Consider the following 18,558-nt stretch of genomic DNA (forward strand, 5'->3'; position numbering starts at 1 on the left):
GTGGTATATCCACCATTCAAACTATAGGATCTTCATCTTCCTATCTGTGCTCTCCCTTACTCTTATTTCCTACTCTGCGTTACATTCAAAGTGCAGTTTCATGGACACTGTATGCAGCAGTGAAACTCTGTCCTATCCCTCACCCTCCAACTTGCTGGTTCCCAACACAAACAGTCCATAATCCTTTAAATCTTCTGATTCAGCTCTTTATGGGGTCATGCTGAAAACTCAAACAGTGAAATGTTCCAGTTTAAAAAAAGGGGAGGGGGGACTTTTTGTTTTTAAAGCCATGTTTTGCTGCTTTTACAGCAGAGTCCCTCAGCTACTTATGTCCTTGAGGGGGCAGTGGGCTGCAGCTCAAGTTGCTGAGAACCTCTTTGCACTGGAGGGACAGCATGTGGAACCTAGATAGAGCTTGCCTTTCAAATCTGTTGAAGATCTTCATCTCAGGTACTATACCTGCTTTGGTTTAGTTCAAAGCACAGCCTAAAAGGGTTTGATCCTAAATGAGTTCTTTCATCACTAACAAAATAGAAATATTAAAGAAAAAAATAATGTGACTGATTAACTTATAATGCAGTTTTCAATTTTATCTCTATTCCTTTGCTACCTCCAAGCAATCAAAAACGTGATAAATTGTGTATTTTGCTTATGAAAAATGTTCAGTGTTTAGCTTAGTTGTGCACTCAAATCCAAGGCAGATTTAGCAACAAGAATGTAGTTGTATAGAGAACATACCCACTACATAGCAAAAATATGTGAAATAATATTAACTTTTCACTGTGTAAGATGTTAGCGGGAATTCTGCTGTGGAAATTGTGTGCTATTCTACTAATTAATTAAGATGTGACACACAACAGCAATATGAGGATGTTGTTTTCATGAGACACTACAAGAATCCCAGCAAAAGAACAGTGAGGGTAAGCAGCAGGGAAGAGCAGCAGCAGGGAAAAAAGGAAAGGAGACCTGAGCTAGCAGATCATTGCAAACACTGCAAGAAAATTTCCCTTTCTCTCATGATAAGAGAATGATAGAGACTTCCACTACCTAAACCATAGTCTGCACCACATTAGGAGCATTCCTAATACCGCAGGAGTGGAATCTCAGAACAGTTGAAAGATGAATAAATAATGTGGGTCCTGATTCAGAGAGGCACATGTGCTGAAAGCCATCCTCAACATGGCAAATGCTTTACATTAGGAGAACTTAAATGGGGTCACGAACAGGAAATTGGGTGCTTTTTTCCCCTTTTAACTGGATTCTTTATGTTCTCATAACACATATTCCCAGGGAGCTGCAGTAACATGGCATGGATGGAGATAAAGGGAAATCACTTGATAAACCAAGCAAGTAGTACACTTCATCTCCTTCCCTCATAGGATAACTCACACATTCACTACAAATTTCCCATACTGCAGTTCATTACTTTTGCCTGTCCATGGTAGTGAGTATATACTGATAAACTGTGGATGGCTTTTGCACTGAATGGAATGGAATGGAAATCCTACACAGCAGAGCATGGAATGGAAATCCCACACAGCAGATGCTATTCAGTGCAGAGGACTAATAGATATCTGGGTCTATATATTATCGGTCTGTAACTGTGAATATTAACTCAGCCCGTTTCTTGCAAAGAAAGAGAAAAAAATAAGCCTTGGGTGAAAGGGTGGGAGCAAAACTTTGCAGGAAAATATCTTTCTTGTATTTCTAAGTTTTGGGTTATTTCTGAAAGGAAACAAAGAGTTGACATACACTTCATCAATGAGACATTTATCATGATGTAGTGTGATCTGTAGTGTAATATTGAAGAATAAAACACAGGAGTTATGCAAGGGTCATGCAAGTAATCCCTTGATAAAGGGGAATCCCTTGGGAGGAAGAGTGCAGCCATACAACCTAATCTTATTCATGAGTATTCAAAGAGCTTAAGTAGCATCAGGCAAGGAACAGAATTCTGGCAAGGACCTGGCAACTGAATAAATTTTGGCAACCTGATGAACCCTTGACAGACCAAGAATTTTTACAGTACATGATGTGTCAGTGACTCACTTTGTGTACAGTTCTAATGCACATCCTCCCAGTGATGCCTTCTATTTGTACTGGCACCCGAAACATAGCAAAGAGTGCTCCTGTGCTTTAGAAATGGAAGAGAACAAGCATGTAAAAGTAGGATGCACTAAGCAAGAATCTGTATGTATGTAAAAAGATAGTTCATCTGGATAGGAGCCATATAATGAAATTATCACTTAGCAATTTAACTCTAGGATGCAAAGAAAATGGCAGTGAGATAAGAATGCATCCATTGCCTGCTATCTCAAGAAGCCTTTGGCAAGATAACAGTGAAAACATGCACCCAGCCACACAGGTCTGACATTAAACCACAAGTGTCCACTTCTCTTACTGCCTGTTTAATAAATTGCTTTGGAACGGGTGAAGGTGAAGAGGAGATCTTTCCAAAACCTTGTCTCAATGTTCTCCCTCAGTTAATGAATGTCAGCAAGTGGAAGAGAACAGAAATTTGATATGTTTTTCCAGCCTTTCTTATAGAAGCATTTGCAACATGTTAGAGGCCACAGGCATAAAAGTGAAATACTGGGAAATTAATGTTGTCTGTAGATTTTCAGGATGTAAGCTGGGCAATTTCATTTTGTGGGTTAGGCATACTTTAGGTTTTAAGTAGTGTTATAACAGCTTACTATGACTTGAACATGATTTTAGTATGAATAATCTGATGTTGAATATCATTTATTACCCTGTTACACATTTCCAAATGAGATAGACCTGTTTATGGAGTTAGTATTATGTGACTACAGATGGACAAGCTATGTGCAGTGAACAATTTATCCAACAAATATAGTCTTTCTTATCTTTTTGAACTATGCCTGGAGGGTCAGCAATTCTATACATGTATGAGTAACTTGTAAGTGTTCTAACAATCTAACTTTTGAGTTATGCATGGACTATGCAATCAAATGCTCAATAGTTTGCTCCTTGTCATTTATGCTGTAGTTGGTCACCTAAGACAAATTATATTGTTTTCAATGCCTGACTCAGTGATAAGTATTGCAACATTGCAACATAGTTTAAACTACCTGAAAAAGCAACTGGCAATTCTCTCAGCCAAAAGACCTCCCAGGTAGTGGAAAACCTTTACTTCTATCTATCAACTCCTGCATCCATTAGCTTCAACACCACAGAAAAACCGATGAACCTGCCTCTGGCATACCATTGGTAGGGAAAAGATGGCAGTGGTAAGGCATAGTGCAGCAAGGCCTGCAGGACCCCTAGATTAAATCGCTGCAGAGTTCACAGAGTTGCTGTAAAGATCTATAATTAGCACTGACACTGTATCAGGGGCTGGAAGAACTCCCTGATACTGCCTTCCTCATTTGGTCACCGTGGAGTTTGAAGTGAGTGCTGCATCAAAGCCTCTGTTTTTTTATGAACAGGGGGTGAGCAATTTAAGCATAAACAGCAAATGCCTAATTGTGCACAAATGTCCATGTTCATATGCAAATGCACCCATAGAAATAAAAATCCGTTTGCATGAATATTTGTGAAAAGAAAACAAAGGAAGGAATAAGCATGGTCAAACTCCATTAATCAGATTTCAAACAAACATTTGCAAATACCGTTTTGCATTATTTGCTCAAGTCTTTTCATGAGATAAAAGAAGACAATTTTACCTGCTAGCATGCTTATTCTTTTGTTTGAAGAAAAACAGTTAAGCCAGCACAAAGTACTGTATAATCCCACAAACAGGCAGCTAAGTAAATATCCTTCAACAACAGGGAGTGTATTTCAATTTAGCACACCTACTGCTGCAGCCTAATGATACCTGAGAAACAGGAGACATTTTTAATTTTAGAAAGTAATGAAGTATCAGAGAAAGTAATCCCAATTTATCCTTGCTGTACTTAATCTACTGCGGTTAAGAGAGTTATATTGGCAATGCATTTGGTGTTGTGAATTTACTTAGAGGAATACACAGAGCTTGGAAATAAATGGCAGTAACTTTGTGGATGTCTCTGCTTGTATCTAAGTGTGAAATAATATGCAAATATATTCTGTAGTTCTCAGGACAATTGAAGAAGTGATATGATAGGATTGTGCAGCTGCCATTCTGACCCACAATTTAAATCAATGAATATATTCCTGTCCTATCAAATTTATCTTCGAACAATAATTTTCAACCTATCTTTATTGTTTTGTGGAGAAGCATAATAAAAACATGGAATACATTTCAGTATATATCAGCAAAGTCTCCTGAATAGCTTTGGAAATATATTGTACATAAGAAGATACAATCGTTGTGCTGTTACAGTCATCACAAAGACACTATCCTTTATGGCAGAACATCATCCTTTGGGAAAAATTATCCTTGTTGGTTTGTGCAAATTTTTCAACATTCACCCTCGGGACCCATTTTAATCTAATTCTGTTCCTTTGGGATTTTTTGTTGCTCCAAGATTTAAGGGAGAAGACCAAAACAGAGCAAAGCTTTCATCCTTTTCACAGGAAATACCCCATGAGAGTGAAAAAGCAGTGTATTTGGCATTTTTTCTTGAGCTGGAAAGGCAATAGAAGAAAGGGGCCAAATCCCATTTTTATTATTATTATTATCATCATCATCATTATTAATGAGGTCTAAAACCTGCAGCTAGGCAACCCCTTCAAGTAGCCCTGACAACAGAAATAAAAAACCATAGTTGTCTTCAGCGACCATACAAGCGTACTATTAAGCACAGGTAGTGGCAAAAACTCTAGTAGCTAATATTCAAATGCAAAAATAGCTATTAATACCAAAAGAGTGTGCTGGTTTCTTTCCTGAAAATAATATTTTACTGCCAACTGCTCTTGTGATTGAACTGGAAGCATGAAACTCTTTAAAACTTCACCTAATATGGGAAGTTTATTCACTATACAGTGTGTGTGTATATATATACACATACACACCTGTATATATATGTGTATATAGTTATTTAAATAATACCATTTTATATAGGTTCTTTATGTTTAGGTGCATTTTCTTTTAATTTCTTACATATGTACATCATTATCGGACTGTTCAAACTTCTTTTTAATTTATGGTCCAATAACGTTTCCATGATTTGTACTTTGCAAATATTGCATATTTTTCACTTAATTAATTGTTTTTGATAATTTAATCAATAGACAAATAATTTAGATTTTATTTTAATCAGCCTCTACATAATTTGAGGGACTAAGCATTTAACTGCACATCTAATATATTGGAACAGAAATGCACAAACTACCAACTTTATCAAGACAATTTTGGAAAGTAAGGCAATTGAACAAAATGCTTAAAAACAAAGGTCTGCACAGCAAATTCTTCCATAGGTGCAAAACTGGATCTGTAGTAAGCTGGTGCCAAAGCTAACTTATCTGTAAATTTAGATGACCTACATATGCCAGAGATTTTGCACTGTGTCTTTTTGTCTTTTCACTCTCAGTTCCACATTTTCAGTGAACATGTATTTTTAATGTATAAATTTCAAATACATTATTTTTACGTCTTTCTACACATAGCATACAAAGTAAATCTGAAAAAAAATTAGTAGGTATATTGGTAGGCATGAGTATGAACATTTAGGTGTAAATAGTAGTATTTGAGCAATAGCATGTGATCAATTAAAGGCTGAATCATATGTTACGTACACACAGAAAGTTAACGTTTCATGAGCAGCTTTATATTTCTATCTCTTGAGTCTGAGGAACAGACCTGACAAGATTTCATACCCACAGCCTTCTGCACCTGGTTCCCATTATAAACCTGGCCTTGATAATGGAGCTATGTTCTTCTACAGAGGCTAATGTTAGCAATGGTATTTTCCTCCCATAACTCTTATAACCTGAGTACCAGTGTTATGGCTGTATTTGACCCCTCTGTGCATGTGCAGTTGCAGCTTCCATCGCCTTCCTCACTAAATACATAGAGATCAGATAAAACATTTCTTTAAGTACGGGTACAATTTCTAAGCCTGATTTTATTTCCTGTGATATCTACAAAAGCTAGTGATATAGTACAGGCTTCAGGGTTATATTGAAAGTCAGATTATTTTTTTTCTTGTTTGTTTATAATGGAAACGTTTCTCTTCAAAGATATGGTTGGAGACCCAGGGATTAATTTCTTTTTTCTAAGATAGTCTTCTTTGAATTTAATTTCAAATTACGTTTTAAAGTTCTAATTGTAAAGATAAATTCACTGCAACACTTCTCCGTGTCTGAGAGATATTAAAATCATTCAGCTATTCAAAGATGCATCTAATTCCTGATCAGACCTCACAATGGAAAGAAAAAAAGAAAGAAAGAAAAAAAAAGCCAATGCTCACTGTGCCCTACTGTTATACAATAAATACACTGATTTAGAAAACCAATGCAAGCACATATGACAATGAAATTAATACAAAAGCAAAAATCATCAACACATTGAACTTCTTGAAAAAATAACAGGGAATTCCCTGGTGTGATACGCTGCTGAGGAAGTCCAGTCATAACACACACAATACACCCTGCAAAAATGTTGCTTGGAATCATTACTTTTTTTTCCCCATTCATTGTTATAAACTTATATTGATTTCATGCTTTATCTTATCTTGTCATGCAATTTCAAATATTGGAAGCAGGAGCACAAATAAACAGAATTTCTCCAGCTACAAACCTAAATGTTTGAAGTCCAGCATGTTTTCCAGTTCTAATAAAAGGGGGCAGTATTACATCAGCTGAAATTCTGAATTGTCCAAATTATCGTAAAAAGTGCTGGAGAAGGATACAAAACCACTGAATTTCACTGAAAATAGACTGTTATTGTATACGCAGTCACAAATCTGCGTGTCTGCCTTGGGGTAAAATTTTCAGAGCTAGTTCAGTGGGACTTGGGCTCCTGCATTGCAGCTACTTTAGAAATGTTCTACTTGAGTCACTGTTTTGCTTTCAAACTTATTAAGGAAATATTACAGTCGATATAAAATGAAGGCACATTTTTCATGTAGCTAGGATAAGCCCTAAGCCTAAAAAGGAAATTGCAAAATTATTGCAGTTTCAAAAAATTTTGGAACAAAATATTTTTATATTTCTTTCTTTTTTTAAAAATAAAGGTTTTTTAGAATAAAATACTGGTGCCCAAATATGGCTTTATGAAGTTAACTTTGAACACCCCATATAAAAAATCATTACTTACATATATTATGTACAGCCCACAAGCAGATTACTAAATTGGCCAAATTCACAATAAAGTATAAAGGACATTTGTTTTGTAAGAATTATGAGGACTGCTGGGATTTGTATTTGAAACTTTTCCCTATTCTGGGGCATTTAACTTAGACAAGTCATTTATCTGTTATAAAATGATGGAACAGTAAAGAGGTTGTCTCTCTGCAATGTGTCCTTCTACGTCTCAGAAACTCCCCAGGGAAAGGTTTGTCGACTGAGCAGAATGACGTATTCAGGAAAAACAGTTTCCCAGTTGCAGTGTCTCTTTGTGAAAATCAGATTCTTCATTAGACAGATGGAATACACTCCCACTGAGTTGAATTAATTGCCTATATTCTTGCAAGAAAGTGAGACCACACTAACAGCTCCTTAAGTAAATCAGTGTCTTTCTTTTTTCGCTCTATTCAGTTCCAGATTTTCTATTATAGAATCTAAATATTTAAACTTAAATTAAATTATACCTAAGTGTAAGCTATATGGGGCAGGACCTTCCTTAAGTTGCAGGGAGAACAGAACTTAGTACAATGACTATAAAAACAATACCATAATAAAAGTAATAACTTTGCAAAACTAGTCATTTGCTGTTGATATTGCTATCCATTTTTTGGCCTAATTATGAGGTATTTGCCCTTTAATTACAAGTAGAACTAAGATTTAACCAACAGAAATAAGGATCCAATTGAAAATGCTTAGAGTTTCTATTATGCCTCCCAGCAGACTGAAATATAAGCATTGACCTCTTATTTACTAGTTACAAATATTCTATAAGAAACTAAAGGAAAAAAGAAAATGTAAGACATTTTTCTTAAAAGATAAAAGTGAATGAGAATAGATCAGTCCCTGCAAATCTAAACCACTTATTCATAAAGCTTTATAAAAATCCACAAGGTCCTTATGACCAATTTATTCATGTTCTCAATTTAAGGGTGGTCATGACTACTTACGATAAAAGGTGAAAAGATAATTGAATGCCAGTCGCACTGGAAAAGCATTTTCTTAACTACATGTTTGTTGTTTTTTTTTTAAACTGAGCTGAGAAATGACTAATAACAAGGATGCTAATAACAAGGTGCTTCTCTTGGTGACTGTCTGAGAAATATCCTGCACTTGCAGAAAAGACAGTGTGACTCCTGCCTCTGCAGTTGTTCTGTCCATAATACTGAATGTATGGGGAGAAAAAACTGGTAAAAAACTGTTGGCAACATAATCCAGTACTGCTTGCATGTAGAAAAAAGCAATACAATGATGGAGTCATTGCAGGGCTGTAGGCAGTCAAAAGGAGATTATGCATGACTAGTAACTTTTCCTACAAAGACTTCCTGAAGTGTTTTTATCAGGCAAAGTTTGTACGCATGTGCAGTAGCTTCATATAAATGATGAAGCGTAACTGCTCCAGAGGAGTTGTTACACTCTATTGTGTCAATAATCCACATATTTAACAGTCCCTAAATACAGCAGACCGTAACACCTCTAAAGGGGTCGTTATGGCTTATCAAGTCAAATCCAAGTGCCTAAATATGGATTTGATCAATAGACTGTAACATCTCCAAGGGTAAATAATATACGTTTTTAAGAATGTACACATTTTGCATACAAACTGTGGTCTATATTAGGATAAATGATGTGGATTCAACTTGTAAACTTAGATTTAGAAATAAGAAAGGAATAAAAGGCTCATTATAAGAGGTGCTAAAGTACCATAATTCCCAGGAAGTAGGCAATGACTCATGTCATTTATTTTGGGGTCTAATTCTGGTTTCCTACTGCAAATATACAATTGCCTGAAAATCTACAAAAGAGTGGGAATGCTATATAAACGTAAAAACGTTATATTAAATTCTGCTTCCTCTCAGATCTCAATGAATATGCTTCATGAGTAAGTAAATGGGGAGGTGGGGGTATATCCTTGGGTCTAGCAGAAATGTTGTGATTATTAATTTGGTATATGTTCTATCTTGACTTCATATATTTTTCTCCAATGAAATTAACACATTTCTGCCTATACTTTTTCAATAAAGATTTTCTGCAGTGTTTTTGTCAGTGTTTTCGTCAGTGTTTTCATGCTTTATGCACACAAAAGATAGGATTTGGTCCTTTTAAAAATAATGTCAGCTATCTTATAAATTATATAGCATTTTCAGGTTCATTTAAAGCCTTCAATCAAGCAGATCTTCTAGGCCATCATGCTAGTTCGAAATAGTAAAATAAATACAAGTAGCTCTAGCAATGCAAATTTTGTTTACGTACTCTTTTTTGTTGGAGGTAAACATGGCTTGACTGGAAAAAAGTCATATCCTCTAAACAAAACCAATTTTTGTATGATTTTACTTTTGCTTATATCACATGGGAAGAGCTCTGTAGCCTATTTTCTGGATTTTCCTAATTCTGCCCTTCCCCGGTGTTTCCGTTTACTCTGCGAAACCACTGACACAGTTACTTCTTCCCTTTCCTCAGTCAGACTACACCTGATAAGCACCAGGTGGAGCAGGAAAAGTCAACGCTGCTATAATAACTTCTTGCCTTGTGTGCACTGTACTGGTTTTGGCTCAGCCAGAGTTAATTTTAGTTCGCATGGTGCTGTGTTTTGGTTTTGTGACCAAAACAGTGCTGATAACACAGGGATGTTGTAGCTGTTGCTGAACAGTGCTTCTGCAGCATCAAGGCCTTTTCTGTTCCTTATGCTGGCCCGCCAGCGAGTAGGCTGGGGGTGCACAAGAGGGGCACAGCCGGGCCAGCTGACCCCAGCTGACCGAAGGGCTATTCCAAAAGCTGGGGGAAGGAGGAGGAAGGGGAAAGGTTCGGAGTTTGGGCATTTATCTTCCCAAATAACTGTTACATGTGCTGAAGCCCTGCTTTCCTGGAAATAGCTAAACATCTGCCTGCCGATGGGAGGTAGTGAATGAATTCCGTATTTTGCTTTGCTTGCATGCACGGCTTTTGCTTTACTTATTAAACTATCTCAACCTACAAATTTCCTCACTTTTACCCTTTTGATTCTCTTCCCCATCCCACTGGGGGGAATGAGCGAGCGGCTGCGTGGTGCTTACCTGCCTACCCTAACCCACAACAGTACACAAACCCAAATAACTCCGTAATTGTAGATGTCCACAGAATGGTATAATCTCAAAAGTACACCCTAACCGTAATGCTTTAGCAAATGACAAAGCTTGACTGTGCCACAGTGCTGCATGTTTTTGTTTTGGTCTTTCTGATGAGTGAATCTCTGTGAGCACTTTTAAAGCTTTGTAGGGGATTTTTTTGAAGAGCAGAATATGAACAGAGGCAATTTTCAGTTCTGTGTCTCTAACCAAATACAAAGCTTTCTGAGATTTAAATGACACATTTTCAAAAAGGCCTAAGCGCAGGCTTTGAAGCTATGTACATAATTTTGTAAGCGCAATCATTTGCACAACAAACTATTACCAGCTATCTGAACTTGAAGACCAGTAACTGACCAGAACTCAATAGCTTTTTAAAAAAAGCTGCAGGCAATTAATTTGTCATCTTTTTCTGGTGCTGGCTTCTAGCTACTTATTTATACAAGTCTAATTACCTGAAGCCAATTTCTGAAAATTTGGTCCTGAATACATAGGGGCCCTGATTCTTCAAAAGAAACCAATCCAAAATTGCAACTATGTTATCACAGCTTCACTGGGATTATGACAGAAACTATACACAATCTTCTTGGCATACAATTATTTCAAAATTATGTTTTTCTAATTGAAGTGACCTATCATTCCTCCTCCCCCCCCATTTTGATCATCCTGCCCATCATTTTTAGAGTAAAAGAAATATACCATAATGTAAAAATTGAAAGGCAGAGGGCAAAGGGGGAAAGAAGTGTATTCTAGAATTCTGTTTGTGCAAAGGATGCTTCTGGTTTTAATGTATTTTATACTTGCTATAAAATTTAAATACATTCCCTTAGTATTCATGACTGACTTAATTCTTTTATTTTCTTTAGGATAAAGAGTGTGGATATATCATCATGTAAAATGACTGATTTATATCCTATTCTTTTGTAAACCCTGCCTTTTCTTCCATCCACAGAGCAAGAAAGCATACCAAAGGTGAAACCAGAGTACATATTACAACTTTTTCCTGCCTTAATGTTTCACTCTATAGTACACGCTACAATAAATAAATGCAGCAGGATTATACAAGGGCACTGAGAGATTTAACAACAGATTTCCTTGCTGCTGTTTTATTCTTAGGTTTTAAAAGTTGCGAATGCTACCATGAAAAGTCTCCCCATAAAAGATGGCATTTGAGAATGTTGTTGTTTATATTTGTTAAGGAGTTCCAATTGACTCTGCTATATTTGCAAGTAAAAAAAGGTTTTTTTTCCTCAGACTGCCTGATGTATAACCTCAATCTGGAAGCTGTACATCAATCTGTGTATTGCTAGTAACCAGCACAAAAAAGAAATTTCAGATTATTCATTGAGATATTTACTGACTCTGCTTTTACAGGTGAAAGACAAAATAGAAACTTGTTATGTCGACTACAAGAAGTAAACATGGTACTGAAAATACTCGGGGAACAGAGCTGATAAGTAAGTGGATGCCATTTTTATACTTACTTTTCAAAGTCAAATCAAATGTTAAGAATTCTTTTAACAGCCCTTCTAGTGTATTAGATATTTTTAAATGTCAAGCTACTGAAACCCATAAAATATATTTTAAAATAGGCATAATTTTATAAACTTAATATTGATCATAGTTGTGATATTTATTTTATTTTTATAACTTGGGCTTTAGTACCCTACCTCTTAGTTAAGACAAACAGTGACTTTCCAATTAGAGTGTTGTCTGAATATGGCATGCTTGATCAGTTATTAATTTCTATATTTTTCCATAGTATCAATCTGTATTAAATGAGTTTTTCAATGCTGGCATTTAAACTAACAGTAGCAGAAATAAATATATATTAGCCTCTGAATTTGACTTGCAAAACCATTGTTAATCCTGTGTGGTAACAGTTTAACAAATCTTTTTAATAGACACTGAGCCTTTGTCTTGTTTTGAGTACTGTAAAGAACCTATCAAGAAAAAATATAAAAAGTAGATTAAAAGGTATGTATCAATCTTTGATGGGTCTGTTTACAACATTTCTTTGCCTTTCCATGCTTTGCTACAATCCACTTACTCACCAAGTATTCCTTTGTGGGTTGAGAAAAGATCACAGTTTCATCAAATTCACGGTTTAAGATATAGTTAATATTCTGCTGAGTTTCATACTCACCTGGACTAAAAATTCCTGTAAGTCTTTGGAGTATAATATAATCTTCCCTCCCTCCACCAAGATACAAAGAACCTACCTTCTAAAATACAGATATATCACAGAATTTTTATTAATGAATTATAGGCATTGAAATCTACCTGGTTTTCAAATTTTTTTTCAGCAAATAGTCTGAAACTCTAGTTGCTTTATAGGCTAATGAATGTGTCAGTTTTCTTTTCATTCATTACTAAATTGCATCATAACTGTTCCTACTTGCCAATGCCATAGTGATTACTGGGATAATATTTTTTCCTTTCTAGTTAACTGGAGTAAGTATTGTGGTATATAACTGATTTGTGTCAGTGGTGAAAAATAACTTGTGCACCGTATTTTTTGCAGCATAAGCCACCGCTAGGGAAGCTAACAGAGAAGCATTCTTCATCAAAAGGGCTACCGTATAGCTCAGCCAATTACCTGATTCAGTGTTCACTGGCTCTGTTATACACACAGCAGACCTGGAGCAGATCTTGTAGACCTTGGAAAGGCTACAGAGCAGGACAACACAGATACAAAGAATTTTCCAGGAGAATTCTTTGTCCTCTGAGCGGTCCTTAAAGTGTGTGTGATAGAAACTGTTCCTCACCTTTTGGATATGGTCCCAGCTTGCTATTTTGTGAACTGAATGATGTCCTGCTCAGTCCAATGCTGGTCACATTCTTTCACCACTTTCTCTCATTTACCGTTTTCTTGTAGTGCCCCATTTCATTTTAGTTTTTGAAAACTATGGCCAAGATCCAACAAAGAACTTTGATCTATAATTTCCCATTGAAACTAAGAGCCCAAAGCACTCTTTTGAGCCTAAATACTTTGTTGCATCTGAGTCACAGATTCAAGCACGCTCAGATACATTCAATAGCATTGTAATACTCGACCATGCTAGTACATAACTGGCCTTTTTTGACATATTTATCAATCCAATCATTCTCAAAAGCACAATTCAAAATCTAGTGACAAAAAACAATGGTAACTTCAACCAATTAATTTTCCACGTTGTTATATGCATGCTTACAGCTTAATCACATGACTGCACAGGACTGTTTTTTTGAATGCTGTCATGTAAACGTAGAGAAGTTTGTAGCACAGCACTGTGAAGTGACAAGGTGTATTTAATGTGAAATCAGAGATGGCTAAAAGCTCTAAAAAGAAATTTTATATAAAATAAGAAGCTATTCACAGGGAAAAGAAGAATGAATGACAGACTGTGTGGCAATGGGAGACATTACCTTTTCATTCCTGCAGTTATTTAGACCCATGTTATTCATGGAGGGCAACTTTCCATCAACACCATGCGGCTGCTGTTGCTGCTGCTGCTCCCTTTGGATCTGCTCTCTCATTTTTCGAGCCTCTTGAATGGCTTTCATTACTGTGTCCTGGTCCCCAAACAGGGCAGGTGAATTAAGACTGGAAAGGATATCTAGAAACAGAGAACACACTTTGTTTAGGTAATTATCCAAATTAGAATCTGGGGTAAGCACTCAGCTCTCATACTGTTAGAGCTTCACCCAACTAACATCTGCAAAAGGAGGAGGAGTGACAATTGTTGTCTGTTTGAAGGCTGAATTAATCTGTAGAAGTGATTGATAAGCCTGTGGACTTCTTTTGCTGTTATAAATACAACCACTGAGATCTTGATATGGAGGTATCTGAGCATACTCATGGACTCAAAGTTAAATATGCGTTTAAGACAACAGTATTCTAAAGCTTAACTGGGAAGCCTTTGAAGTATGAATAATAATTAATAAAATGAACAAAGAAGGAGAAAGAAATCTTGTTTACTTGGTCATGAAAGTCTATGTCGATTTTTAGAATTTCTTTATTGAGAGAACCATCACTCCAGACATTTAGCTTTCAATTTCAGAAAGAGCACTCACAGTTACTTTTGGGGGACAGAGCTTGTTATCGCCCTAACGTGAGTATAAAGCTCTAAATCAGTAGAGAAAAAATGGTTTTCTTTCTATCACGCTGTACAGAAAGAGAAACTTTTAAACATGCATCAAACTCACACAAAACATTCCTGTTGCATCTTAAAATGCATGCTAGAGGTAAAGATGAGTACCCCAGATACAGTTTCTGATTTGAGACCAAGAGACAGCAATTATTTGGTGACTAGTTGTTTTGTGTTGCTGTGACAAAGCTTTAACTTGATCCACCTGTTCCTGCATGGGAGCATCCTCTATCATGGATAGATTTGTGCATATACATTCTAGCTATGAAATTTTGAGCAAAGTTTGTGCATGACTTGTGCATCTGCCTAACAAGCAAATGTCTTTTATAAAAGCTCTGAATTTGTTAGATTTGTGTACTTACTAACAGTCCACTTAAAAAAAAAAAAAAACCAAACAAAACCAAACAGGCTAAGACTTAGAGTTCTCCTTCAAAAATAATTTTCATATTCTTATGTTACTCAGCTGAACTTCAATGAAGTTCATATTCTACTCCAATACTGTGGTCTGGATGAGAAGAGATGCAAATTGTGATGTTCTAGGTGGAACTGTGATGTTTTCTGTGTGAATGAAGCACCCCTCTCCAAAATAAACACAACATATTAGAGAACAACCATTGTTCTTGCTGGGTAAAATTTCCGATGCTCTGAACTGATTAGGCAACTAAGTTCCATTCTGGAGCCTAAGTAAGTTGGGAACCATATTTGCATGACTTTTAATGAGACTTAGACTCCCAATCACCTAAATTTATCATAAAAATGAGTGAAAGCTCCTACATTGCTTGCTGATTTTTGACAATGTTTCCCTGGCTTCTTTTATACTTAAGGTTTGACAGAAAAGTTTTTATGATTTTATATGAAAAATGTTCACACCTTAGGCACATCTTCTCTAGCCATTTCTCTGGAATGGTCTATGACTTCAAACTGATATGCCACTTTCTAATGTTAGATAGTGCAGTGATAGCTGGAAATAAATTGACAGGTAGAATATCTAGCTAGCTGCAGAAGGTATATTTCAGAGATCATGACGTTCCCAAGTGTTTTGGGAATGGAACAAATCATAATTTTATATATTTAATGTATGTATTTAACATACCTGTTCATTATTCACAAGTGTTTCTATATATTTTACAAGTACACTTGAGCTACAGATTGTGAATAAGTGGTCTGTAGTGAGTATTTAGTCACTGTTAAAATTTACTATTTGAACTTTAGGGCTGATCATCTACATTTTGCAGCTCTTGATTCTGTTTCTTGACTGCTTAAGATAGTCTTCATACATAGTTTTCAGATCAATTTTGTTTCATTACTTAATAAGCTTTATTTCTTAATTAAAGAATATTGAACACAGGTCAAAAATTCCTTATTTGCAACCATATGAATTAACAAAATCTTGACAGATGGGTGAGAAAATAATAAAAACATGAACAAATAATAAAATGAACAAATAATAAAATAAACTGTCTGGACTGAAGCCATTCTGTATTTGTTTAAAAAAAAAAAAAAAGAATATATTCAGCGTAGGGTCTTTGTAAGGTGAACTTAATACCCAGAATGCAGAGGATTAGATTTCTTCTAGAATGATGTTCTGGGTAAAACTAACAGTATATTTGGGCTAAATAGCTGAAAACCACATTTGGAGTTTCCTTCTTGCCTGGCTTCTGGTTTACTGTAAACCATGGAGGTACTGAATGTTCCCTGACCCTGGTTCAACAAAGTGCTTGAAAACTTCTTTATTTTAAGGTATGTTACACTGTTGCATTGCATGTACACTAATCACATGAACCATTATGTGTGTATGTCTAGTATCTAGTCAGGCTCTGTGTGCATGCAAAGACATTTTTTTGTTTGTTTAATCCAGAGGTCAAAATTCAAAAGTTAACTTTGTATGTATACACCCAGTTGATGTCTTTTGGGAAGATATTCATACAAACCTCTTTTACATGTTTTATATATGCATCCCTATTTACTTATGTGTATATATTTGTGTGTATGTGTATTTCATACATTATATATTCATTTGCTGTGTTTCTTGGAGATGCATATCACTGCTGCATCATTTTGGTTACTCTTGTAAAACCTTGGCATTCAAGAGTTCTTTGAAAATCTCTCTTGGATTTTTTTTTTCCATTTTAAGCAGAAATGTAGGCCCAAATATCTACTTAATTGAGAAGTAAGTGTGCCCAACCTGAGACTTTATGTAGAAAACTTGCCAGTTTTCTCCTTTCCCCAGGACAGATTAGTTACCTAAAGAGGATCCTCTCCCCAGCGATCCACTGAGCGGGCTGGGGATGCCACTCTTGTTCGTCACTGTCACTGGACTGCTTTTACTAGCTGGGAAGAGGTTCTGTGTTGGAGATGTTGGGGATTTGACAGGTTCAGCTGTTTTGGGTCGGGCTGAAAGATTCAGTGGCTGGGCTGCTTCATCCTACAAGAGTTTAATGTAAATAATTATTAGGAAAAGACAAATGAACACATCATTTTTGCAAGCAGCAGTTACTTTACACCTCGAAGACAATACCACATTCTCCAGCAATAATAACAAAAGAAGCTAATTATCTGCCTCCTTTAAGATTCAACGAAAGGAAACCTCATTAATTTCTCTGTGTTATGCTTCTATTTACATTAACTATGTGGCTGGATCATTCTTTTTGCCAAATTAAAATTTGAATTAGCTCACATTACAGCTTAATTTCCTAATGTGTTTTCAGAGATCTAAATTAACCTAGGGCATTTACAAAGAATTATTTAAAATTTCCAGCAGCTCAGTAATGCTTTTGCATTCGTTCTATTTGAAAAGTTCCTGGCACTATAAAAATAAGTTATGTAGCTTATTTTTAAATGTATTAGAAACTAAGGAATCAGAAGTACTTCTATGAAAGAATCATTTGGAAACCCTGACAGTTCTTTGGCCCACATTTAATGCTGCTGCTAACTTATACATTCCATGCATCTTATTTGAGTGCATGTTTTGTTTAGTAAAATAATCTATGCTGTTCCCCCATAATAGAAGATAAGAATTTCACTGAATTCAAATTCCTTGACTTACTACGGTAATGAATGCGTACTATATGCATTTCAAAATATATTTTATTTTCTACTATTTAATTTTGTATATTTTACAATATTTTATTATTCAAATGTGTCGTATTTTTGACAGATTTATGTAAAATCAAGATTTTTTTTTCACATAGATGCTGTTCTGCTTCTTGTTTGATACTTCTGTAATTATTTCTGTATTCTGTAGTTATTTCTGCTGCATTCAACCTTTAGTGTATCTGTATGTTTATTTGCATAAGGACAAGGAATATTTTTTAAGGGTATGTAAATCTAGTATCAACACTTTTCTATCTTTTGAAACTTTTCATTTGCAATTATGGAAGAAATTCTCTCTGACATATATCTTGTTTCAGTGCTACAGGAGAATAAGTCCATCTAAGAAATATCTTAACTTTTGGAAGCAGACTCATTCAAGCAATTAATTTCTTTGATCAGGGTAGATATTCACAATGTAACCTTCTTCCCATTCTTTGAGCTTGTTCCTTTTGCTTAATATGTTAAGCAAGACAGAGCATTTGGAAAATTGTGAAACAGTGATTTTCTGTAATTAAAGAGCCCAGTAAGACAGATCTCTCATTTAAAATATGCCCAAAGCAGAATTATGCTGGATATAAGAGAATATCGTCCATATTTTAAAACACCGCACTGATCACTTCAAAGCTTAGAACTATATGTCAGAATACAATAATACACTACATTATTTCATCTTTTCCATTCACCTTACTGTCAAGCAGTGATTTAGCAAAGTACATCTGATCATACACAATGCCTTAAACAGGAAAATGTAACAAACATTTTACAAAGGTATTTATAATGCCATCATATCTCCAGTTTTAAACTGTTCCCATAAAACTGCATGACATTTTTATTCTTCCTGACCTTGCAGTGTGCACAAATGTCCACACCTGTTCAGAGTCCAAGTGAAAGCAGGAACACAAAGGTATAAGGGACATAGTCCATTCTTGTGCTTTGTGGCCATGTTTACATGCAAGCTGTTTCCTTGCACAGATACAAAGTGGCTTCAATAAATTTCTGTGAGA

General features: G+C 35.6%; 1 protein-coding gene across 10 annotated transcripts in view; it reads right to left on the reverse strand.

Moving 5' to 3' along the window:
• The window catches only part of SOX6 (SRY-box transcription factor 6), a 378,993-nt gene that overhangs the window by 48,161 nt on the left and 312,274 nt on the right, over nt 1–18,558 (reverse strand). For all 10 annotated transcript variants that reach the window (XM_072864495.1, XM_072864498.1, XM_072864499.1 and 7 more), the window contains 2 exons: nt 16,706–16,886; nt 13,740–13,930 (listed from right to left, as the gene is read on the reverse strand). In XM_072864495.1, the coding sequence (XP_072720596.1) occupies nt 13,740–13,930; nt 16,706–16,886 (372 nt within the window). The remainder of the gene's footprint in view (nt 1–13,739; nt 13,931–16,705; nt 16,887–18,558) is intronic.

The sequence above is a fragment of the Ciconia boyciana genome, chromosome 6, assembly GCF_034638445.1.
Source record: "Ciconia boyciana chromosome 6, ASM3463844v1, whole genome shotgun sequence".
NCBI classification, from domain to species: Eukaryota; Metazoa; Chordata; class Aves; order Ciconiiformes; family Ciconiidae; genus Ciconia; species Ciconia boyciana.